The sequence below is a fragment of the Cricetulus griseus genome, chromosome 4, assembly GCF_003668045.3.
Source record: "Cricetulus griseus strain 17A/GY chromosome 4, alternate assembly CriGri-PICRH-1.0, whole genome shotgun sequence".
Taxonomy (NCBI): domain Eukaryota; kingdom Metazoa; phylum Chordata; class Mammalia; order Rodentia; family Cricetidae; genus Cricetulus; species Cricetulus griseus.
This window is the reverse complement of record NC_048597.1, coordinates 194187253-194211879: the sequence shown is the minus strand read 5'-3', so window position 1 is coordinate 194211879 and position 24627 is coordinate 194187253. Positions and strand designations below refer to the sequence as shown.

General features: G+C 42.0%; 1 protein-coding gene across 1 annotated transcript in view; it reads left to right on the top strand.

Annotated features, from left to right (window-relative positions):
- The first annotated feature begins 256 nt into the window (after positions 1-256).
- Elovl4 (ELOVL fatty acid elongase 4) overlaps positions 257-24627 on the top strand; it is a 29074-nt gene continuing 4703 nt past the window's right edge. The window contains exons 1-4 of the mRNA XM_027411043.2: positions 257-386; positions 18429-18616; positions 20346-20426; positions 23393-23564. Of these exons, the coding sequence (XP_027266844.1) occupies positions 287-386; positions 18429-18616; positions 20346-20426; positions 23393-23564 (541 nt within the window). The 5' untranslated portion in view covers positions 257-286. The remainder of the gene's footprint in view (positions 387-18428; positions 18617-20345; positions 20427-23392; positions 23565-24627) is intronic.

Here is a 24627-nt window from a genome sequence, read left to right as displayed (position 1 = left end):
CGCCGCTCCGCCCCGCGCGGCCACGTGATGCGGGCGAGGGGATTGGAGCTGCCGCAGCGCGCGGCGACAGAGAGGAGCAGCGCTGGGCGCTCGCGGCGGGTCCTCCTCCTCCTCCTCCGCCCTCCGGTTTCTTCTCGCCGCTGCTCGCCGCTGCTCGCCGCCTGCATCCCCAGCCGCGGCGCCCGGAGGAGGAGGAGACGCCGCTGCCAGCAGGGTCCCCGCCGCAGTCGCCCACCGACCCTCGGGGCCTCTCTTCTCGCCGCGGCTCGCACCTCTCCGCGCCACGATGGGGCTGCTGGACTCAGAGCCGGGCAGCGTCCTGAACGCGGTGTCCACTGCGCTCAATGACACCGTGGAGTTCTACCGCTGGACGTGGTCCATCGCAGGTACAGGCAAGGGGCCTCACCCATCCTCGATGGGTGCTCTGCGGGCTGCGCACGACGCAGACACTAGTCCCCGGCCTCAGCGCCAGGGAAGGAAGGCCCTGCGCTCCCCACATGGCGCCCTAAGGCTGTTGGGGCACCGGGTCCCCACAGATGCGGTCCCCACAGATGCGGCGGCGGCGCGGGCGCCGCGGTTGTGCACTGGTTAATCTGATGCGAACGTTAAGGCGTCCTCCTCCCTCCCCCCACACTTCCATCTCATCAGCTTCGCGGATGCTGGAGCTGACTTACCAGATGCTGCCAGTGCAGCCAAGGAACCACCGCGCCCTGACTGCCCGCATTTCCCGAGCTCGCCTCAGACTTCTCTTATGCACTGACCCTCCTCGTAGAAAAGAGAGGCCTGGAGACGGAGGGCTCCGATTGTACCTGTCTCTGCTACTTCAGCTTCCTTGAAGGCTTTGACAAAATGCTCATATCTTCTTCCAATAAGCTAACCTCTCTGTAGTATAATTTCTACTGAAAAGTACACTAGCCTTATTTAGCTCCCCGAAGAACAACAGTTTTTTGTGGCTCCCCAGTAGCAAATCTGTTAGGCGAGGGACTGTGGTGGCTTTGCGCAGTGCAGTGCCGTCAGGGGGAGGGGAAGGAAGGCAGTCTTTGGGAAGGGGGTCTCCGCAGCAGCACCTAGAGGTTGGCTCAGAAGCCTGCATAAGAACAGCATAGTGAAATTAGCGAACTTTTCCCTTAGCTTGTGGGGCAGGACTGACATTTGGGTACCTTACGTAGTTTTCCTAGGAGAAGTGATTGTGGCATAAATGTTCACGTTCTTACCATTTCTTCATTTGCTTTGTTGCTTTAAAAAGTTCTCAAAATCTTAAATGTCAGGTTTAAAGGATTCTAGGAATGGTTTTATGATGTGGTTTTTGTTGTCGGTTTGCAAGTGTGACTTTGTATCCTAGCAGAAGAGGATGCTAGCAATATAGGTTATGATAGTTGTCTTCTTTAGAAATGAAAAGTTTTTTTTTTGAAGTTTTTGTGTTTGTTGCTAGGGCAAATGAGACAATGTGTTATATAGCATGAATACAGTACAGCGTTTTGAGGTATGTGCTGTGGACAAAATGCTTGCTGGAACTGTTTCTGTATGAGGCAAACTATTTTAGTTTTTGACATGGAGGCTTTGCTGACTTGTTTAGAAAAGCACCATATTTCTTGGGAGATCACAAATTTGAGCTAGGAGAGGCAGTAGTTCCCAAGTATCACAGCTGGAGATGGCTTAAAGGCAGTTTTTCTTTAATGCTATCACACTGATACCTGCAATACCTGGGGAAGAAGCACCCTTCCCTTCATCTCTGTGATACTGCTCTGAACATTGCGTCAGAGCGTTCCCTTACACAATTGTGCAGAGCTGAACATCAGGCATGCTCGCTGGCAGGTGACAACGTGGTTGAGGTCCTCCTGCTGCCTTGCATCCAGAGCCACACCTAGGAAGGAGTTCTCAGTCCCGTCTCTCAGCCCCTTCCCATCCTGGCACGTACTCATCTTCCCAAGCCCCAGAAAGAAAAGTTGAGAGAGAGAAAAGCTAGAACATAGCTTCCGGTAGTGGTTCATTCTATTTGAATGAGTCTGTGAAAAAAAGATCATGGAGTTGGAAGTTTTGTGTGTCCACTCAAGTGAAAGCTTGACCTACGCTGTGAGGGACCTATAAAAGACCACACTTTCGTGGGCCAGGCTTGAGAAATGAGGAGACACAGGGACACTCAAGTGACCTCTTACTAGCAGGTCAGTGGGAAGATATTCATCCATGCTCTTCACTATCCACTTACGAAACCCGAGACCGCTTGGCTGTGTCTGTAATGAGCTGCCTGGTCTGGAGGTACTTCTTAACCCCCCAGAAGCTCAGTGGCTAGAGCCTGTTTGGCATTGCTGCAACATAAGGAAGACCATTGGTCAGGGTTTTGTTTGTTTGTTTGTTTGTTTTTGCCTTCACACACCTGGAGCTCCTGAGCTTCCTTTATACTTCTGTGTGCTTCATGGGAACCAGGGTCACACTGCCCCCTTCCAAGAACATTCATTTCTTCCATGAGTATTTAAAATCTGGCTAAAGGGGCTACAGGGTAGAAGGGGAGGCTTCTCCAGTGTCGTCGGAGAAAAGTGGATGAGTCACATGTTTGGAAAGAGGGAAATAAAAATGGGTGGGAGACAGGGATGCTCTTGAGAAATGGTGTGGAGTGTGATGAAAGGGTGACATTATTCAGGAAGAGCAAGCTGAGCTAGGCGCCATGCCCCGAGTGCCTCACTGTAGGTGTATGCTGCCCTTTTTCCCTTTTGCTAGTTCCTTGTGTTTTTCCCTTCTTGAAGCTCTTACACGAGCACAAGTAAAGTTGTTCTGTTTCTCATTGTTGTAATATGAAGGTTACAGGTTTGTAGCACATATTTGACAGCCTAAGACATTTTTGTTGAGAGCAAATAGCTTCTGGTAAAATATAACTTCGAACTCTTCTATCAAATGGTGCTATTTAATATTAATAAAACACAGTCAAAGAGAGAGTCTACAAAGTGGGCTTTTCTAACAGCGTGTATCTAGCAAACAGTGAGTTTCTGTGCTGACAGGAACAATATCACTTTTCTTGTATCATTAACAGTTTATATTTTGAAATTTAAGATTTAACAAAACTGTACTTTTAGAAAAAAGGTACAAATAGATTTGAATTTCCCAAACCAAGCATTTCGATGCATGCAGCAAGGCAGCTACTGTTGTTTATATTGGAGGAAAACGTGGACCGAGGTGAAACTTCCTTCCAGTTGCCCATCTTGGAGTTAAAGCTCTGGCCCCCTGGCATTTGGTTTTTTCCTTCTTCGATTTGACTTTGTATGTGTGAGAATGATTAGACTCAAAAAGCATAACTAATTAAACTCATAAAGAAACATTTAAACGGACACATCTACATGGTCTCCCTCTCTGTTAAGTGCTGCTTTATCCCTTCCTGCCCTTTTCCTTCTGGCTGCTCAGTTGCTTCATACATGGGTCCTTGTTTATGTCTCATTGAAGTTAGAACATAAGCAGCCGAGTTCTTGAATTCACTTTGGAAGAGGCAGAAAGGAGTGGCATAGAATGGAGGGTGTTTCCCATAAGACAATGAGAAACTTCAGAAGCCAGGCTGCATTGTATAAGTAAATGCACTTAGGTCATGTATAGTTCTTTATTCCACATGTGTTTGCCATGGAGAATACAGGTCAGGGATAGAGAGGCCACTAGGTCCCAAACTTCTGAAGTCTAGGGGAATCACTGCTATTCTGCCCCCTTGAAATCCTGCTCCGAGTGCCCCGGGACAATCAGAAGAGTCCTTCTCTCCTGTTATCTCAGTGTTCCCACCCTATGTGTCAGTCACGAGTGGCGAAAGCAGCAGGCTAACTGGCTGTGTTTTCTGAGCATTTTATCTATTTCCCGCAGGCTCCAGCAGTGAGTGAGCCGATGGGAACAGTCAGAAAATGTCTGAGTAGGTAGACTAGGGCAAAGGCGCCAGAGGCAAAGGGCCCAGGGGCTGAACTGGGGCCTGAACCAGGGAAACCAGGACTGCAAAAGGACCAGTGAGTCATTTAAACCTGCTGTGGGAGGGGACGCTTAATTCAGCTGTAACAAACTGGAGTCAGAGAGGTTGAGCCTATGGCTTGCCAGGCCGCAGAGGAGGAATGCAGGCTTTAAATGTTGTATAGCATGTTGACAATTCATTTAATTTGACATAGTTAATGTGTAGTTTTCATCTGTGTTACTTTCTAAAGTAGGTTTTCTGTTTGGATTAGTCTGGGAAATATTAATATGTATATATATATATATATATATATACAGATATATACACACATACACATATATTAGAACAGACATTTTAAGTTCTGGGCATCTGATACAAAGCAAATTCATTCTCTCTCTCTCTCTCTTTCTCTCTCTCTTTCTTTCTCTCTTTCTGCCTCGTCTCTGTCTCTGCAAGGGGTTGGGTTTGAGGAAGGGTCTCGATGTGTGAACCAGGCCAGCTCTGAACTCACAGTGTAGCCAAGGCTAGCCTCAAGATCTTTATGCCTTCACCTGCCAAGTGCCACTTGCATACTTGCATGAAAACGAACGTGTGGAGTATGGCCACCTACTTGATTCTCCTCTGGTCAGTGTTCTTGAAGTTTTGTCTCATAGCCTCCCTGACACTCCTGGGAGGCCCAGACAGCTTTAGGGGGTTTGATTAGGTTGCTATTTTTCCTTTACCACAGTCTGACTTGATATATTACACCCTTCGACTTAAAGACTGTTCCTCCTGTACTCTCTCCATCCACAGCATATAGCCAAACACACCTCATGGATAGGTCCCAGAGGAGCAAAGAGTGGTACCTTATAAGACCTGTCACCCTAATTGAAAGCCTCTAACCACATGGCTTTTCATTTGAGCCACTACTTTTTGAGTAAAATATATGTTTCTGCACAGGTAAGAGTTATTTAATGAATTGTGTCATTCCTCACTTTCAATGTCTCTTTTTTCAAGATAGTACAACATTCCATCTATAAGCCAAGATTTTTACTCTATCTGAGTCTATTGCTTTAAAGTCATATGGATTCTGACACTTAGAAACGGAAAGGAGGGAAAAACATAGCTTCCACAATCAGCTTCTGGGTTAGCTTTGTGTTGTGATTAGGCAGTATTCCTCTACCCATAGGCCTCAGCTCTAGCCAGCTTGGTTAAAGTCCCTGGTCTTCCAGTAAAAGGAAAACCTGCCCACCTCTCTTTCTGCTTACCTCTCCAGATACCATATAGCTCTGCTTCCCAAACCATTACCTACATGGTATGCTGGAGCAACTGTGGGTCCTCGGACATGAAACCTTGTCTTTAGCAATTATTTGTGTTACCTGGAGCAATTTTTTATGACTTTAGTCCTGAATTATATAAACCATCCCTAAGATCTGCTTCCCCATTTTATGGTTTCCCCCTTGACAAGCTCTAGAGAATCTTTCTCTTGCTCTTACACAAGTGGCAAGAGACGATCTCCTTAATCTAGCTTTATTTTTCATTTTCGAAAGAGAGTCTCACTGCTGTTGTTAGTGAGGGAGGTCTGGCTGATGGGGAGGTCCTTCTGTATGCTGTGAATATATGTTTCTCTTGTTGGTCAATGAATAAAGCTGTTTTGGCCAATGGACAGGCAGGACATAGCCAGGCAGGAGGTATAGGATGGGCTACCAGACTAGGAGAAGGCTGGGAAATGAGAGGTAGAGAGGAGCCAAAAGGGAGATGCCATGTAGCTGCTGAGGGAGCAAGAGGTCTGGGCATTCTCAGTAAACCAAGACAATGTGGAGATACATAGGTTAATAGAAATGGGTTAATAAGAGAGAGCTAGCCAGTAAGAAGCCTGAGCCATAGGCCAAACAGTTTATAGTTAATATATTTGGGACTAAACGGTTGTAGGACCAGGAGGGACAGAAATTCTATCTACATCTGTCAATCTCACATGAATTTGATTGATGAAATGTGGTAATACAGTTTTAGAAGACACTAGATTGCAGAAAGGTGCCCACCCACCCGTGTGTGTGTGTGTGTGTGTGTGTGTGTGTGTGTGTGTGGTGTCTGGAATTAAACTTTAGACCTCATACATGCTAAGCAAGCATTCTACCATTGAGTTTTATTTCCAGCCCTGCAGAAAGTTACCTTTTATAATTATCTTTATCAATCATAATTTTCGTTGATGTTCACTAAATCTAGTGAATCAACTATCAAATCATTTAGTAGCACATAACAGAGATACATAGCCAGATAGTCACTCATTTCTTCCCATCATACTTGCATTGTGATGTGGGAGTGGGAGTTGAGGATAGCATAACCCTATGAGTGGAGAGACTTAGGTCATGAGGCTACTGCTACTGAGTGTAAGAGTTCAGACAAGTCCCTTTCACCCAACCCTCAACACTTTTCATCTGTAAATTCCAAGGATTAAATTAGGTAATAATATTTTAGGATCTTCCTGGACCCATAGTTCTCTTACACTAGGTTGGCCTCTACCTCACATAGATCCGCCTGCCTCTACCTCCTGAGTCCTAGAATTAAAGGTGTGCGCCACCATGCCCAGCTGGATCCATAGTTCTGTATAGATGCTACTTTTCTGTTCTTTGAATAGACAGAGCAATTTCAAAGACATTTATGTCAAATATTAACCTGAAAACCTTATGATTTAATTGTTTTCCAAAACCTTTTTAGTACCTCCCTATTAGTAAAAAGAATAGATTTGTAATTAGTCATTTTTGCTTAGTCTTGCCTGTTCTGCAAGAGCCAAGTAGAGGAACAGGGAAAGGATAAAGACGCTGGGTACCTAACTACCTGGGACAGCGCTGTGTGTCACCACATCATCATAGCTATTTAATTATCTCAGTATTCCTTGAATAAGCATGAATGAGCTAATTTGCTAAAAACAGGAGCAGTAACAAACATGCAAAAAAGTGAATTATGTAGTCATTTTATCATGTGATATGCAACTTTGAATGATGGCTTCTTATGTATTCTTGGCAAGTAGCATTATTTCTTTGTGTCTCTTTTCTTAAGGATTTAATTTATTTTTATTTATGAGCATGTGTGCCTCTCCCCCCCCGCCCCGTGTGTGTGTGTGTGTGTGTGTGTGTGTGTGTGTGTGTGTGTGTGTGTGTGTGTACACCTTTAGGATCCAGAAGAGGGAATCAGAGCCCTTGGAGCTGGAGTTACAGGTGGTTGTGAGCTACCCATGTAGGTCTAACTCAGATTCTCTACAAGAGCAGTAAGTGCTCCTGGCCACTGCCATCTGTTCAGCCCCAGGTCTCTTCTTGCTACCTCTACCATATGAAAATTGAATTATAGAGTACATGGCATCTATTATCATATCTTCTGTGTAATCCATTTTTTAAATCAAATTTTCATCTTTTCTAGAACAATAACTTTAATATAAGTCCAAACTCAATATTTTCAGCCTCGTTTTTCTTTAGAAAATACCAAATTTTGTGATTCTGAACTGGAACATTTGAAGGAGTCAGCATTTCTGTTTTCATGTTTTATTTATCAAGTATAAACTCAGGCACACATATGTGTGCTCATGCATTTCACATCTTGGTCACTCCTTGTTGATGGTTGCACTGCACTATACGGAGATAGGAGCAACTGGAATATGCCTACTGGTGAATGAGCTGATGATAAAAGAATATTTTACGATGGGCGTTGGTGGCACACACCTTTAATCCCAGCACTAGGGAGGCAGAGGCAGGCGGATCTCTGTGAGTTCCAGGCCAGCCTGGTCTACAGAGCGAGTGCCAGGACAACCTTCAAAGCTACACAGAGAAACCCTGTCTTGAAAAAACCAAATATATATATTATATATAATATATATATATATATATATATATTTTTTACATGTGGATGTATCTAAGGAACATTGAACTCCAACACAGCAGGACAAAGATGTGTCATCCCACTCACATGAGCTTTCTAAAATAATTAATAGAAACAGAAATGAAAACAGTGCTTGCCCTTGCCAGGGACTGGAAAGAGAAGACACTGTCTGGGGATTGGTGCTTAAGAGGCATGGAGTTTCCATTTTGCAATGTGAAACTAGTTGTGGAGATTGGCTGTACAATATTATGACTATGCTTGCTAACACCAGCACGTACTTAACACAATTACAAGAAAATCCATTGGGACACTAAAGAGAGAGAGAGAGAGAGAGAGAGAGAGAGAGAGAGAGAGAGACATTATGAAAGTGGATGGGGCATCTGTGGAAGCGAGAAGAGTAGGGGCGAGAAAGGGAATGGGGGACTGCCATTAAAGAATAGCATACACACGTATAAAAGCATCAAATGAAACCCATTATTATGTATAATTATTATAGGCTAATAAAACATGGGCAAGAATTCCACATACTATAAAATGAATATAATGGCATTCCTAAACTTCAGCTTTCTTCAGTATTGGATGGTGAAACAAATGATTTTTTTTATTTTTTTCAGCTTAATGTAAAATGGCTTTTGTAAAGGGAACACAAGGGTGTTGACTGACTTGAAGAAGTACCTGCTTGGCTAACACACAGCCAACAAGGAAGCAGAAAGATTGGCTTTGCATTTTGCTTTAGCTTTACAACCACCCTGGAAGACTGGCCTGAAACATTTTATTTCTTTCCATATGCTTACTAGTCCCTAAGGTTCCTGGAAATGAGATAATGTGTTGTTACATTAGCACATAGCCTGATGATGCTCTTATTATCACATCAGCCAAGAAAGAAGTTTTTGTGCCTCTTACCTATGCCTCATTTTAATGTATCTTCTTCTTTCTTTCTTTTTTTTTTTTTGTTACTACTTTACTTACACAGCATCACTGAATTTGTATTCCTGTAAGATACTAAATCTGACCAAAATCACAGATGATGGCAACAACATCAAAAACAGCTAGAATGCTCAAAGTTACTATTAGGTCTAGGAACTGGAGATGCTCATCAGTTAAAAGGGCTGAGGTTCAATTCCTAGCACCTACATGGCAGCTCACAGCCATCCATAATTCCAGTTCCAGGGTACCCAATGCCTGCTTCTAATCTCTGTAGGCACCTCATGCCTGCGGTATATAGAAAACATGTAGGCAAAACACGCATTAAAAAAGAAACTAAGAAGTGCCGGGCGTTGGTGGCACACGCCTTTATTCCCAGCACTCGGGAGGCAGAGGCAGGCGGATCTCTGTGAGTTCAAGGCCAGCCTGGTCTCCAGAGCGAGTGCCAGGATAGGCTCCAAAGCCACACAGAGAAACCCTGTCTCAAAAAACCAAAATAAATAAATAAATAAATAAATAAACAAACTAAGAAGTGATATTTTCTTAGAAACATCTACATGCTGACACTACATATGGGAATGTGTATTTAAGAAATAAGAGATGTATTCTGAGATGAAGTTGCCTTCCATAAGATGGAGTAGTTAGAGTTGTTAAAAATTATATTCAAAGTGATGATGGACTTTTTTGCCAAATGGCGGGAGATAAGAGCTACCAACTACGGTTGGTGAAAATTCAGGATGGATAGATAGTATTTTGCCCAGTGGATATTTAATTTATAGAACGGTTAAAGCCAAAGTGCCCTATCCCACGCGCACATACCTTTCATATGCAGACACATGTGCACACACAGATGCAAATGCTTCGAGCCCCTTAACAAGTGGGCAGCATCGTTGAGATTTTCTCAAAGCTTTGAGATGATTGGCAGCGCTGATTGTCGTTTGGACCCATAACCCCCGGACTAAGAGTTCATGAAACAGGGAAAGGGGGGAACTGCTGCCTTCTGCTCTTGACGTCTAGGATATGCAACATCATTTCTTTTTCAGATCTCTCTGTGGATATAAATGTTTTTCCGGCTGCACGTTTCCCTTTTTTCTTGAACTGGCTATAATGGCTGTGGTAGCCTTTAAACTGAGTCAGGCATCCCCAGCAAACAATGAAGCTCACGCCGTCTGTGGAGTTTGAGGGGCTGCAGTAGTGCTTCATAATCCCCGTATGTCCGGTCTTCCCAGCATCCCCTTGCGTTGGTTATTGTTTAACCGTCTAGAGATGAAGAAAGTTTAGAACCACACGACTAGAGTCACAGAACGGGGGTAGAAGGAGTTTCTCGTTGCTATGAGAGTTTCATTGTTATAACACAGCACTGCCCGCCTCTTCATTTTCTGAGTGATTATTGCCTGCTTTCTGAGCGCCAGGCACTGTTGCCAGTGCTTTGACTTTATTAACACACTCAATACTTAACGTTCTACCGGTTGGGTTCCATTGTTATCCTCATCTCAGGGAGGAAACTGACTTTCCCTGGACTTCAAATACTTAACCCTCCCAAGTTAAAACTCAGTCTGAGGAGCTGTTAGCTTTTATCTCACAAGGATCCCCGCCCTCTCCTTAGCCTTTTGTTTTGTTTTTCCTTTGTAGTTTCCAGAGCCAACCTCTTCTGCTTGCTGCAGGAAACTGCGTGCTCTTTTCCCTTTTCTCTTTTATTACCATCGCTGTTTAGACTCACAACCAAAATACTTTTCCCTCTGCTTTTTGGCTTCTTTCTCCATCCCCCCATCCCCCTCGGGTGACTGTCATACAACTGAGTTAGTTAACCAGCCTGAGCTACTCTGAGGCCACCTGCTCCCTCTTGCCATCAGATACTCAACCTACCCATCTCTTGCTGGCAGAGGCTCCCTTCCTCTCGGCCTGCCAATTGCACTGCCATCCTGCCGTGTGTCCCAGCCTAGGTCTGAGTCTACCACTGTTTTTGTGAAAGCTGCTTTCCCCTGACTATTGATCCAAATGCTGTATTTCCTCTCCCCACTCCTGAGATCTTGAGGATTTAGGGTTAAGGTTAGGGGCCTGTGATTCTGTATACTGAATGTAGCCTTTGTTTTGTGTAAAGAGAAATAGGCAGTTAGTGTTACCACTTAGAATGTTAGTGGAAATAGATTTTTTTTTTTTTTTAAACAGGAGCTCAGCCAAGAGTGTAGCATACACCTAGAACCCAAGTGCTCTGCAGGCAGAGACAAGCTGAGGTCCCACAGTCTGAAACCAGCCTGGTCCATATGGTGAGCTCATTTGCAGCTATCGGTTTTAGTTACTGAAGAAGGATGGAGTGTTTTGAGAGTCCCATTGAGGGCATGTTCTGACTCCCAAAGCTAGTCTGGTTAGTGGTCATTAGACATGTGTTTTTCTTTTGATGATGGCAGATTACACAGATGTAGATGCTGTTAGAAGAAAAGAGAAGTGGCTGATTTTTCCAGGTAGACTCAAGGGCCAAATCAAACAGTTCTGGGATGGTGTTTGGCATGGAGAGGATTCTGAGTTAATGCTCCTGGCTAAGGCATGAGATTCTGTTTCCTACCAGGTCTAGGTGATGACATTTGACTGGTATATGGACCACACTTAACTAGAAAAGGAATAGAGTATTGCTACTTTCCTCTGCAGTCTCACACTGTCAAGTACTGTGGGAAAAGTAGAAGCATTAAATGAGCCTAAATTATTCATTTGAAAATTAAATAAATGGGGGTGCATGCCTGTAATCCAGCACTCCCCCATTCCACCCCTCTAGATCTTTCTATGTTGCTACCCAGGTTGGGAATGAGTTTTTTTTTTTTTTTTTTTTTTTTTTTTTTTTTGCCTCAGTGTCTTGATTAGCTTGGACTATGGGTGTGTGCCACACCCTGGGATCCAGTTCTTCTTGATGTAAGTCACATCTTTTACCCCAGTATTGTGCTCATCTGTTCTGTGAGCCTGCCCAAGACATCACCCTTTCCTCCCTGCTACATTGATTGGCTCCATCTATCCTAAGAATCTGGATATTCTAAAAATGTTTAATTTTATTAATTTTTTCCTGGGATGTATAGTAGAATTTTACTAGAAAGTAAGTTCATTTTGGCTAGTGGAAATCCTGAGCCACAAAAAAAAAAAAAAAAGAGAGAGAGAGAGAAAAGAAAGGAAAAGAAAAAGTAGACCTGTTAGAGGTTCCTGAGGAGTCATTGTAGTTACTTGTTTATAAGCAGAGGTTACTTGAGCTACTTAAAATCATTGGATCCCTGTATTTTATTCCGTATTAAATTTTGTTGTATGTTATCATTTAAAAAGATTTTGAGCCGGGCGTTGGTGGTGCACGCCTTTAATCTCAGCACTCGGGAGGCAGAGGCAGGCAGATCTCTGTGAGTTCGAGCCAGCCTGGTCTACAGAGCGAGTGCCAGGACAACCTTCAAAGCTACAGAGAGAAATCCTGTCTTGAAAAACAAACAAAAAAAGATTTTGAAAATAGCCTTTCAGCATAATTTGAAAACTAAGCTAGTGAGGACTGGCAGGATGGCTCAGCAAGTAAAGGGGCTTGCTGTTCAGGCCTGGCAACCCGAGTTCAATCCCCAGAACTCGAATATAAAGGCAGAAGGGGGGAATTGACTCGGAGGTTGCCCTTTGACTTCCACACACATGGCATGACACATGTGCATGCTGACACTCACACACACATCATATATTCACAAGAGCAAGTACGTAACGTCTAAAAATGTTCACTTAGCGAGAACAAGAGTGAACTATAGGATACTTTCTCTTCTCAGTATACCTTGCCTTCTCAGTGCAAACTCTTTCTGATTTAATTAACATTGTTCATTCTTCTTGAATGTGGTTTAATTCTAATGTTGTAAGGGAGGAAAACAGTGGTTATTGTCAGTATTATCTACAGTGCTGACAACACCGTGTCAGACACTACCCATATATAATCTATATCTATATCTATATCTATATCTATATCATCTATATCTATATATCTTAACTTTTCCCAATGCTATGATCCCCATGAGGCTGGGGAGTCTCTCAGCTGGCTGGTGAGTAAGGAATCTAACGCTGGTAATCTGGTGAGCTAGAGGACTCTGGGAAGCAGACAAAAAGCCATAGAAAATCCCAAAGACTTGTAAGGGGAGAGACTCACATTGCTTTGATGTCAGGCAACCCTATGAAGATTTGTAGGGGAGAGAGCAGGTACACTGGAAAGGAAGGAGGGACGTTGTGGAATCCTTATAGGCTGGGAACACTTTAGTTTGTTGGACCCTCCCATGTCAATCCTTGAGGTACTGGGTTCCTCAAAGAAGGGAAAGAGGGAGGACACAGTTGATTCCCAATGTCTGGCTATTTTCTCGCCCCTGTCTCCCTGCCTGATTTGCTGCCATTTCACCCTCTCTCCCTGGGTGACTCCAGGCACAGACCTCTTTTGGTTCTTTTTCTCATTCTCTGTGCACTTGCTTGTGACCTTAAGCTCTGGTGTAATTTCCATGGTCATTGACTCCTGCCCTGGAAATTCCTCTGCAACCCCAGGACCTCCTGGCAGCTCCACCAAGGGACCTCACACAGGGATGTACATTACACAGGGATGCACCTCACACAGGGATGTACATTACACAGGGATGTTTGGCATTTCCTGCTCACTTCCTCCCAGACCTGCTCTTCTTGCTGGTGTAGTCTACACTGTCCTGACTTTCTCAGCTGCCACCTGGCCATAAATACGGCAGGAATCCCAAGCTTTCCCCTCTGACATCTATAACTTTCCCCAGATCTATAGAAGTTGCCCCGTGACCTTCCTGTTGTCTCCTGTCCAGAGCTATGCCTGGAGCCTGGGATTCCAACGCCTCCTGCATTGTAGAGCCATGTCAGAAGCCATGGAAGCACTGTAGTCAGAGCTGGGCCCCAGCTGCAAAGTTGTCAGTTCAAAACCTATAGGATGGACCTGGGGATCAATAGATTAAACAGCACTTGCTCCTTTATCTCCAGTGGAGGTAGAGCTGGCATGGTTTCCATGCCTTCTGAGCATCCCTTTCCCCTATAGTCCGTCCTGCACTGCTACCAGGAGGGGTCTTGTCAGTCAACTAAGGGAGCTCTGGGTCAGTTTCTCCAGTTGCCTTCTGTGAAACAGGACCACGCTGCCTACCTGTCTCCCTGGCCTACTTTTGTTCATTGAATAAAAGTTCAGATGTCTGTCGCTGAGCCATGTCTTGGTCCACTTTCCTGTTGCTCAGCTTGGACTCTCATTTTGCCGCAGAGCAGTTGAGTTTTCAAGTCTCCCTTCCTCCAATAAATGATGAACTTCCATAGGTCAGCGACCAAGTGATCTGCACACACACCCCCACCCCACGGGAGCCACAAATAGGGTACAGTTGCCTGGATTATTAAGTGCTTTGTGATCATAAGGTACGGATCAAGTTAGAAATAAAAATGTGTTAGTGGTGTGTTCAGGAAAGCTCATTTTCTGGGCATGGTAGCACACATCTTTAATTCCAGCACTGGGTAGAGGCAGGTGGAACTCTGTGAGTTCAAGGCCATCCTACTCTACATAGGGAGTTCTAGGATAGCTACACAGTGAAACCCTATCCCAATAAATAAATAAATAAATAAATAAATAAATAAATAAATAAATGCCCATTTTAGAAGGACAAAGCCCTTGTTTTTTAATACAGTTAACAACACTTTGAAAGTTTTGACAACATGGCTGAGTAACTATGGGTGACTTTTCAGCATAGGTAAAATTATGTGGTTACTGTCCATACTGATACTTGTAAACAGGTCTGTCCAGCTTGCTGTGAGTCTCATGAAACAGTAAATATGATGTTACAAATGGAAACCATTATACCCTTTAAGGGAGAGGCATGATGACACATGCCCATCATTCCAAACCCAAGAACTTGAGGTAAGAAAATCATGAGTTCCAGGCCAAGCACTAAGGGGCACATTGGAAATAAAGGCAGAGTAGTCATACAGTGTTTTGGAGTAACACCATGAGAATGTGGAGAACTCCAGGCCTCAGCTCAGGCTTCACAGAAAATGCAGTGTCCCGGGAAATGGACTGCGGCACAGACCAAAGCCTCCGTGTGTGTGTCTACTCCTCCTGGAGTTTGTTGTTGTTTTATTAAAGCTGGAGAGTCACTAATCTACTTCACCTTCTCCTGTGTTTATATACATGGGTAGTGTCTTGACACCCTCATGGGTGATCATGGCATTGGAAAGAGTTAAGTCATCTATACAAAAGCCCCAGAAGATACCAAGGACTTGTGAGGCGAGAGGCTCCTCTCTCTCTCTCTCTCTCTCTCTCTCTCTCTCTCTCTCTCTCACACACACACACACACACACACACACACACCTGTAGTATCTGACATGGTGTAGTCAGCTTCAGCACTGTGGATAATACTGACAATAACCACTAAGTTTTATAGACAAAGGAAATGACAGGGGATTGTGCCCTTGAGTCATGTGCACAGTGACAGGGCCAGTGCTGGAGCTCAGTCACCCACCGGCTGCATCCTGTATGCTTCCTATTGTTTCCTATTGTCATCTGGCTTCTCATTTGTGTCTCGGTTTCCCTTAATGTTTGATATTGTAGAACCCTCAGCCTCTCTCTTGTGTCCTCCTCTGCTGCTCCTTGATAGTCCTCTCTAAGTGTCTTTGATGAATGAGAGAATGAGATGGTAACCACACTGCACATCAACATGAGGAAGCAAGCTGGACATGGTGGGACACCTTAGTCCTATCTACTGTTTGACAGGCTGAGGCAGAAAAATCACTTAAACTCACATGTTCAAACCCAGGCTGGACAACAGAGTGAGACCTCCTACCTCTGACTTAAAAAAAAATTGAAGAAATACATTGTCTACTCTTAATTTCTGACTTATTTTGTATCCCAGTTTTCCTTTTCTGGTTTTTCTTTTATATGTGTCTTTGTGTATAAGCTAATGTGTGTATATATATTCATATAGGTGTGTGTGTGTGTGTGTGTGTGTGTGTGTGTGTGTGTGTGTGTGTAAGTGAGTGTGTTGTGTCCATAGATCAACGGTGGACATCTTTTTAATTACTTGGCACCTCATTTTTTGAGACAGGGTCTCTGACTAAATGTGGAGCTCACTGACGGGCCTGGACCAGATGTCCAGCAAGCCTCAGGAGTCCTCTTGTCTGTGCCTTCCTAGCACTTAGATTATAACATGCAGTGCCACTGCCAGCTTTGACGTGATTCTAGGGATCAAATTCAGGCCCTTATACTTGCATGACAAGGACTTTATTGCCCAAGCTGTCCTGCCAGCCTCTGAACTTGGTTTTCTATTTTTTTTTTTCCTTTTTCAATTGCTGCTCAGAACTTTCTTTGAAGTCAGCAGGAATCCCCTGTGTGGTGAGATAAAAGGTGAGACATCCTCCAAGATCTCAGACATTAAGGTCTCTCTAGAAGACTGCATCTTCTTTCCAGGATCTCAGACATTAAGGAGATTTCTCTATAGAAGAGCGCATCTTCTTTCCAGGATTTTAGACGTTAAGGTCTCTATAGAAGAATGCATCCTTTTTCAAATTCATGGTCTCTTTTTCTTTAACTACTGCTGCTGTTGGTGGTGGTGGTGTGTGAATGTATTCCTTCTATGTATGCTTTCAAAACTATTTTGGTATGGGATAACCAATTGGTGTGTTTTTTCCTGAGGAAGACTGTTCTTCCCACTCTCAGCATCCCTTACTTCTCTGTAGTTCCTTGTGTCGGGTCAGGCCTTGTGAGGTTTTGCCCTCTCCATGTTCACATGCCTCTTGGTATCACCCTTTCCTAGCTCATCTTTAGGCAGCCATGTTGGTGAGACTTGATGTGTAGATTCTGACATGTCTAGGAGACATAGCCTCACAACCCTTAGGGTTTTTCTACGCCCTCTTCTGCAGTGATTCCCGAGCCATAGGTGTGGGATTTGTGTTGTAGATGTATCCTTTGGGACTAGGCTCTATATTTTGTATTTTGATCTCTTGTCACTTTCTATAGTGGCCTCTGACTGTTACAAAGAAAAGTTTCCAAAAAAAATTAAAAAAGAAAGAAAAGAAAAGAAAAGTTTCCTTGATAAGGGGTGAGAACTACACGTATCTGGCTAGACCCTAGAGAAGGAAGTTCCCTTCTTTGTTTTGTTGAGACAGGATGCCTCTTATAATTTAGTAGTAATTTGAGCCTCAAGCTCAAAATCCTTCTGCCTGAATGCCCCTGCCCTTGTCACCTTTTATCATTATTATGTTATTTCATTGAAACCATAATTGTGGCTCTTCCTGACTTGGAAAATTATTTCATGAAACTTAATGTTTTCTTGTGTCATATTTCAACCAACAGTCTATAGACATAGATTATTGTGCATTTAAGCAAATGTATAGATATGTGTGCATATGTATGAATACAGAAAGAGAGATCCTCAGCCGGGCGTTGGTGGCACACACCTTTAATCCCAGCACTCGGGAGGCAGAGGCAGGTGGATCTCTGTGAGTTTGAGACCAGCCTGGTTTACAAGAGCTAGTTCCAGGACAGCCTCCAAAGCCACAGAGAAACCCTGTCTCGAAAAACCAAAAAAAAAAAAAAAAAAAAAAAGAAAGAAAGATCCTTTCTCTACCTGTGAGCCACACCCTCAGCCTGATTAGTATATTTTAAAGCAGTATTCTAGTATTTAGTTATCTAATCCAGAACCATTTTACATATATAGTTTTAGTAAACAAGTGAATTTACATAGAAGTTACTGTAATTAACACTACATTAAATTCATTTAGGCTGGATTCTAGGAACTGGCCCAAAGACTTTTACTTTATTTTGTTGAGATAAACTATGCTGAATATAGAATGATAACATGTTTTGTATTGCAAAGCATAAAGTAGACATTTGATTATAAATGAATGAAATACTGTTTAACTCTAGAAATATAAAGTTTAATCTTAACGTACTTTATATATAAATATAATTTTTCTTAATCTGTTATTTCACTATCATTTCTTATTTTACGAATGTTCTCATTTTGAAAATATTAGATTATAAAATTGATTGTTGGTTGCATATTTAAATATTATGGGCAATCAATTTACTTTAAATGAGATCACTTGTTCCACTTTAGGTATTTTGCACATATGTGGATTAAGGGATGTGAAGATACAAATAGGTTTTTCATAGATAGTAAAATTGACACACACTAATCAATGGAAAAGGAGCAAACATATATGGCTACCATTTGTGATAAATTAGAATTGTAAAGAGATTACTGTAATTCTGCAAGTATGATTGCAGGGCAACTCTCATTTCCAAAGCTATCCCGCCTCATGGCTTCCATTGCTCATTACCTCATCAGTCTTCATTTGTGCTTGCTGTAGGGGTGGATATGGAGAGCAGTGCTGTACGGCCTGATACATTTCACATACTTATCACAGAAACTGAGTATTCCCTTAAATCAATTATTTTAAAGCTATGGAGTCTTCACTTTCATTCACTTCAAGCTTATCACCTATATCTTTAAGTGCATTTCTTCTGTTTCTTTGATGTCTTATAAAACATACCATGTAACCCAAGGAAAGAAGTGATTTTCCAACGATACTTGTAGGAGTTGGTGGTGTCTGTATTTGTTTCAGATATCACGTATTTTCACGGGGACAGCGATCTGTACTTACCCCAATTAAGAAATTGGGACATTTTAATTCCTAAGAGTATTTTGTTTTGTAAAACGTGTATTGCTCAGTAAATTTCAGGTTGTTTCCATTCTCTCCGTAGATAAACGCGTAGAAAACTGGCCGCTCATGCAGTCTCCATGGCCGACGCTAAGCATAAGCACACTGTATCTCCTGTTCGTGTGGCTGGGTCCAAAGTGGATGAAAGACCGGGAGCCGTTTCAAATGCGCTTAGTGCTCATAATCTATAATTTTGGCATGGTTTTGCTTAACCTTTTCATCTTCAGAGAGGTAGGTTTATTAATGTCACTCTAACAGTTCCCCAGGATTGTTGGGAATGATGTAAAAATGGGACACTTTGAAACTGCATTGCAGCCTTGCACCGAAGAATGACTGTTAGCTACTCGAAGAGTGTAGTTTTGACCTTTAGAGTTTCTAGGTAGCAGAAGTAGGAAATGGAGTTTGGGGTAGCTGTTTAGATGGGACTTTGAAGCATAGAACGGATTCTCAGCATACTCTTATTTTTGACATTGGGAGTTATCCAGCTGTTATTAGTTTCATCTTTCTCATCTCTCAAATGGGGACATACCTGCCAAGTAAGGAAGGCTGTTGTTAGAGGTGAGAGAGGGGATTTTTCAGGATGCCCGGCACACATTTAGCACTTAGTAAGCCAGAGGAGCTACCTGGAGCACTTCTTTCATCAGTTTCAGGCCCGACACCCAAACTGGTACTTAGAAGTACCAGTTTCACGCTGTCATCTTATGTAACTTACTGTGTTGTGTGTTGGAGCTGAAAGGAGTTGGCTGTCATGCAGGTGTGACTGCTAATCATCACCCTTTTCTGGACATCAGCAAATTCTCCAGGGTATTTTGAAAGAAAATCCTGCAGGCAGGATTGGCACATTTCAAGTTACTAAAGTCTAAGGAATTCGTTCCTACGAGACTTCTTAAAATTCTGTGTGAGCTGATACCAAACTACAGGCACTAAGAAAATTAAGCCTTCTTTAGACAAGCCTCCAACAACAACTGGGCCAATAGGATCTCAGCTTCACAGACACGTTGGTTTGCTTTATTTGGATACCTTCACTTAGTTTGCTGGGCACACGCCACTTTGGATCAAGATGTAAATCAGTTACACCTTGACAGTCAAGACAGGTCTTGACTCAGGATGCAGAGAGTTTATTTCATCTTACACTTCCAGGTAACAATCCAGACAGTCAGGGAAGGAACCCGAAGGCAGGAACTGAAGCAGAAGCCACAGAGGAACACTGCTCACTGGCTTGCTCGGCCTGCTTTCTTATAGCACACAAGACAAACAGCCCAGGGGTGGCGTCACCCATATTGAGCTGGGCCCTCCAGTGTCAACCATCAATCAAGAAAGTGCTCTGCACTTTTGCTCACAGGGCAGTCTGGTGGGGGCATTTTCTGAATTGAACTTCCCTTTTCCCACTTGACTCTAAATTGTGTGAAACTGACATAAAACTAGACAGCACAGTGACTGTAAAAGTTTCTCTTCAATTGAGTTGGCATTGTATAGAATTGGCATCCTTATTGGTCTAGAAACATTGAATGTATTTTCTTATGTTTATAGAAATAGTGCACTGTTAAATATGTAAGGTCTTGCCTAAGCAAGTTTAACGATAGGAACTGATAAATTATTCTTTAAATAATGAATGAATATTATGTATTTGATGGAGTTGATATCTTATGAAAAATAATATGCTTGTTTTTTAATTTGGTCTGTATTAAAATTATAGTAAAAGCTTCCACACAAAGAATTGTTAATATATTACATGTCTATTCAAGGGCTGGGGATGTAGCTCCATTGGTAAAGCATTTGCCCAATGTATGTGAGTCCTGAGTTTGATCCCCCACACCACAAAACAATGAGAAAATAACTTTAAAATGTTTAATGCAGTTGAAAAGTTTTTAAGGAAAATAATTGCTTTCAAAACACTTGTGTTTTGGATTTACTGTTTTCAATGCTGTGTCTACTAAACCTTCACTCATTTTGTTCCCAGCTATTCATGGGATCATACAACGCAGGATACAGCTATATTTGTCAGACAGTGGATTATTCTAATAACGTTAATGAAGTCAGGGTAAGTATATCACTGAATACCACTGATAACTACAAGCAGTTTAACATTATGGGCTCTCAGTATATAAAAATATGTTGTTGTATGGGAGAGAATTGTGTTGAGTGGGGTTGAGAAAGTTCTGTTTTTCTTTAAAACACATCATTGGAAAATCTGTTCTTAGACCTCCAGTGTGCTCTATTTGGTGTTGTAAGGATGAACATCATTGAATTGCTAGTATACAATACTTTAAAAATAGTTCGTTCCATGTTTGATGTAAAGGTATTTTCGATTTTTGCCAGGCACGGTAATGCACTCCTCTAATTCTAGCACTGGAGAAGGTAGATCTCTATGAGTTCAAGGACAACCCAGCTCTATAACAAATCCCAGGCTAGTCAGAGTTATATAGTGAAACCCTATCTCCAATTTTGTTTGTAAAGTTCTGTGTCAAAAATAGAAACTCAGAAAGTAGGCTTAACTTATTTGAGGAAAATATTTTAATTATATAATATTTAGGAAGACACAAGATAATATGTATGGGTATGAAGTTGGTCTTTATTAAATTTGTTAAAAAAAACCACTCCTAGTATAATGCTACATTTTCTTTTTACAGTTACCTATATTAGTAAAATTATCATTTAAGTGGAAGAGAGAAAAAATTATTAAATATTTAATGAACTCTTGTATCTTTGACCATAAAAATTATACTGAAACCCAGTTTACATACAAATGCATGTTCTGTAGAGCCCATGTATCTGTTTTATATATGTGTGCAATATTACTATACATGTGTAATAGCATTCATTGGGAAAAATGTCTTTTTGGCATGAGTTTAGGGAATAGATACATAGACATTTACCAAGAACCATAACTAAAGTATTGTAATATCATTAGTACTTCATGTCCGTGTAATTTCCCTACTAAAAGGCTTGTAGACAGATGAAAAGTCACACCTTTGCTGGTCACATTGGCTTCATTCCACTCAGTGAATGCATGTTGAGTCTGCATTCTTTGTATGTAGTGGCAGGGCCTTGACCACAGAAGCAAGAAGATAGAGTAAGTCTCAACCTGCAAAGCGCTCATATTCTGCTGAGGACTGGGAGGCAGGTTATCAGTGTGTCAAGAAACAGTTAAGAAAATAAAACCCAGGGCGTGGCTGGGAGAATGAGCAAGGTTGCTTCATTCAGATTCATAGGATATGAGAAAGATTTTTTTTTCTGATAACTGTATTGCTAAAGAATATCCTAAGTTGGGAGCTGGCTTCTTGTTAAAGGTGGGAAAAGGGGAGGCGGCGGACTTCCCTTCTCCCAGGAGGACGCTTAGAAAGCCCCTTGGACAAGGCAGTGTGTTCACATTATTAGGGTAAAGCTGCAAAGTCTCCATCCTGCTGTTTTCAAATTCACTCTGCCGACACTCACAGACTTCACCAACTTCAGTGAGTGGATTTCCCACACAGTCAGATTGAGCAGTACTCTTTCAGGAAAAAAAAAAAAAAAACAAAGCAAAACAACAAAAAACAAAACAAAACAAAAAAAACCGAACTATTTCGAAAACTACCTAGAACAAAAAATCTGACAATTGAGTGGATTGCATTTGGAGTCTCATTCTGCCCACCTCTCCATCCGGTCTGAGAGTGAACATGGTGAAATGAGCATTACTCAGTCTTTTTTGGAAGCGTTGCATGCACCACGAGGTGTCAACTCTCATTTTGACGTACCCCATTCAAAGGTAGCCAGTACAGCTCAGTGACTAAGCAGAAATAAACTTACATGTGAACTGGGCTAGCTTAGTGGTCCACGGGGAGGAAAATGAAGACTTTGTCCCACAGTTTACCATGCTAAAATGGGTAGTTACTTCATCTTACAGCAACGGAAGCAGGGGCATTAAGTACAGGATTACTGTGGATAAACTAAACGAAGTCAAGTAGGTTTTCAGCTAGTATCATGGTTTTTTAACAGTATTGCTCAGGTTGAGCAAAGGCTTGTCAGCTGATTAAACATAACTCTTTCTTTTGTTTCTGCTCTTTTTCTCTCTCTTTTTTCTTCCTCCATGTTTTAAAATTGTAATGTTAGGAAATGCTTATTCTAAGTGTTGCGTGATTCTAGAATTAAGAACTTTAAGTTGCCATGAAGCCCTGGTGATGATTCCAGCACTTAAAAAGAATTGTGTTTTCCAAAAGAAAAAAAAAAAACACAAACAAACAAAAACTCATTGTAAGGCATTTGATGCAGGTGTAAATTGAGGAAGGCATCTTAGCCTTCTCTCACGGAAAGATTTGTAAATACACTTCATTTGTGAACTGACTTTCAAAAATTTCTATATATGATATTTATGTGGTGTATGGTATTTAGAAAATATTGACTATGGGAAAGTTACATTTTGTTCATTGTTACAATCAGACCCTTGTAGAACGATTTAAATCATATATAGAGGTCACCTCTTGGTGGAACCTTAATCCCCCAGCACGTCACATAATCTTTTTGTACCATCTGGTGTCTTAATTAGAGCCCCAGAAAAGACTTACTTGTGTAAACAGGATTATATTTGTGACCTAGGAAATAGCTGTTGTTTTAAATTGATCATTTAAAAGATTTTACTAACACAGGCTACAGTGATTAGAAACCCTGTACAATTAAAGGAAATGGGGAGAGATGTTAAGACATGAGCTGCTACACAAACGTAGGCTCTGTAGGAAGCCCTGAACTATATACATGTATGTTGGTTTCTCTACAAGCTGCAAAGCATAGCAGAGTGACTGTGGCTAGGTCTGTGCTCAGCAGCTGGCCACTGCTCCGCTCTAACTAGAGAAAGCTTTGGATTTGTCTTCTGGTGGGCACGTGGTTAGGTAAAAAAAAACCTACTTGGTGGCAGAATGATTGCACACCTTGTACATTTTGTGCGGGTACTGTTCTGCATTTATTAATACCTTGTAGAAGGCCACAATATAGGGAGATTTTGTTTGACAATATTCCTTTCCTTCCCTTTTACAGATAGCTGCTGCCTTGTGGTGGTACTTTGTGTCAAAAGGAGTTGAGTATTTGGATACAGTGTTTTTTATCCTGAGGAAGAAAAACAACCAGGTTTCTTTCCTTCACGTGTACCATCACTGCACCATGTTCACACTGTGGTGGATTGGAATCAAGTGGGTGGCAGGGGGCCAAGGTGAGGAAGCCGCCAGCCTGTCTGAGGTCCCCAAGTAGGGGAAGCATGTTTACCTAGGGGGGTCATTGAACTTGCTTTCATGGGTAATCACCTCCATTCATGTTCATCTCACTTCTTAAAAACGTCAGCTCTTTATCGGTGAAGAACTGAGCACCTAAAGACTTGCCCCCAAGATGAGCATAAACCATTAAGCCGAAATGCCAAAAAACAGTGTTAATTGAGTGGGGAACGGTAATTCTGATTTGATAGAAACTGACACACAATGCCTCATTTTCAGTCCAAGCCCTCAGCTTACAGAACTTCAGTGACCCCACTGCTTCTCATTCAAGTGAACTTTTACATAGTCCATTAATGCTAAAGAGGATACGAAGTCACAGCTGGGTAGAGATTTGCCTCTAGTCTAGTCTTTCAGATGGCTGTCGACTAAGGGTGATATACATGCCAAGTTGGGAACAGCCCACTTTGGACACAGGGTGCCTTTGTTTCACTATTCAAAACCTAGGCATTTCACACTTAAGAATTTCTAGTAAATTTAAAGTGAAACACTGAGTTACGAGGACATTTAGTAAATGTAAATTGATCCCACAGCTCACATCGTGATGAAAGGCATTATACTTAATATTCTAAAGAGAAAGAATTCTGTTGCGTTTGACTGAGTAAGATACGACTAGATCTGCATAAACTAAACAGATTCATCACTCAATGTATGTAATGCTGTCACGTTTAACACTATGTAGAGACCTAAGAAATGGGTATTACTTTGCCGCCGGTGTGCACATTGGTATCTCTAGAGACTATAATGTAATGTATTACAAGTCTCCATAAACACTGAGACAGTATAGCCTCTCTCCAAGGAATTACTGTTAGGTTGGGTTAAAATAGAGGAAAGTAGGAGGCAGCAGCATTTTACATTGTTTGCTGAAGCTCGCTGAGGTATCCCATTTGAAAATTTACCACTTCAAAAACGCTTTGCATTTTAACAATACATGTTTTTAATTATATGTTTTTTTAAAAGAAACCCTCAAAGCTAAATTGTAAAAAAAAAAAAAAATCAAGCTTAATT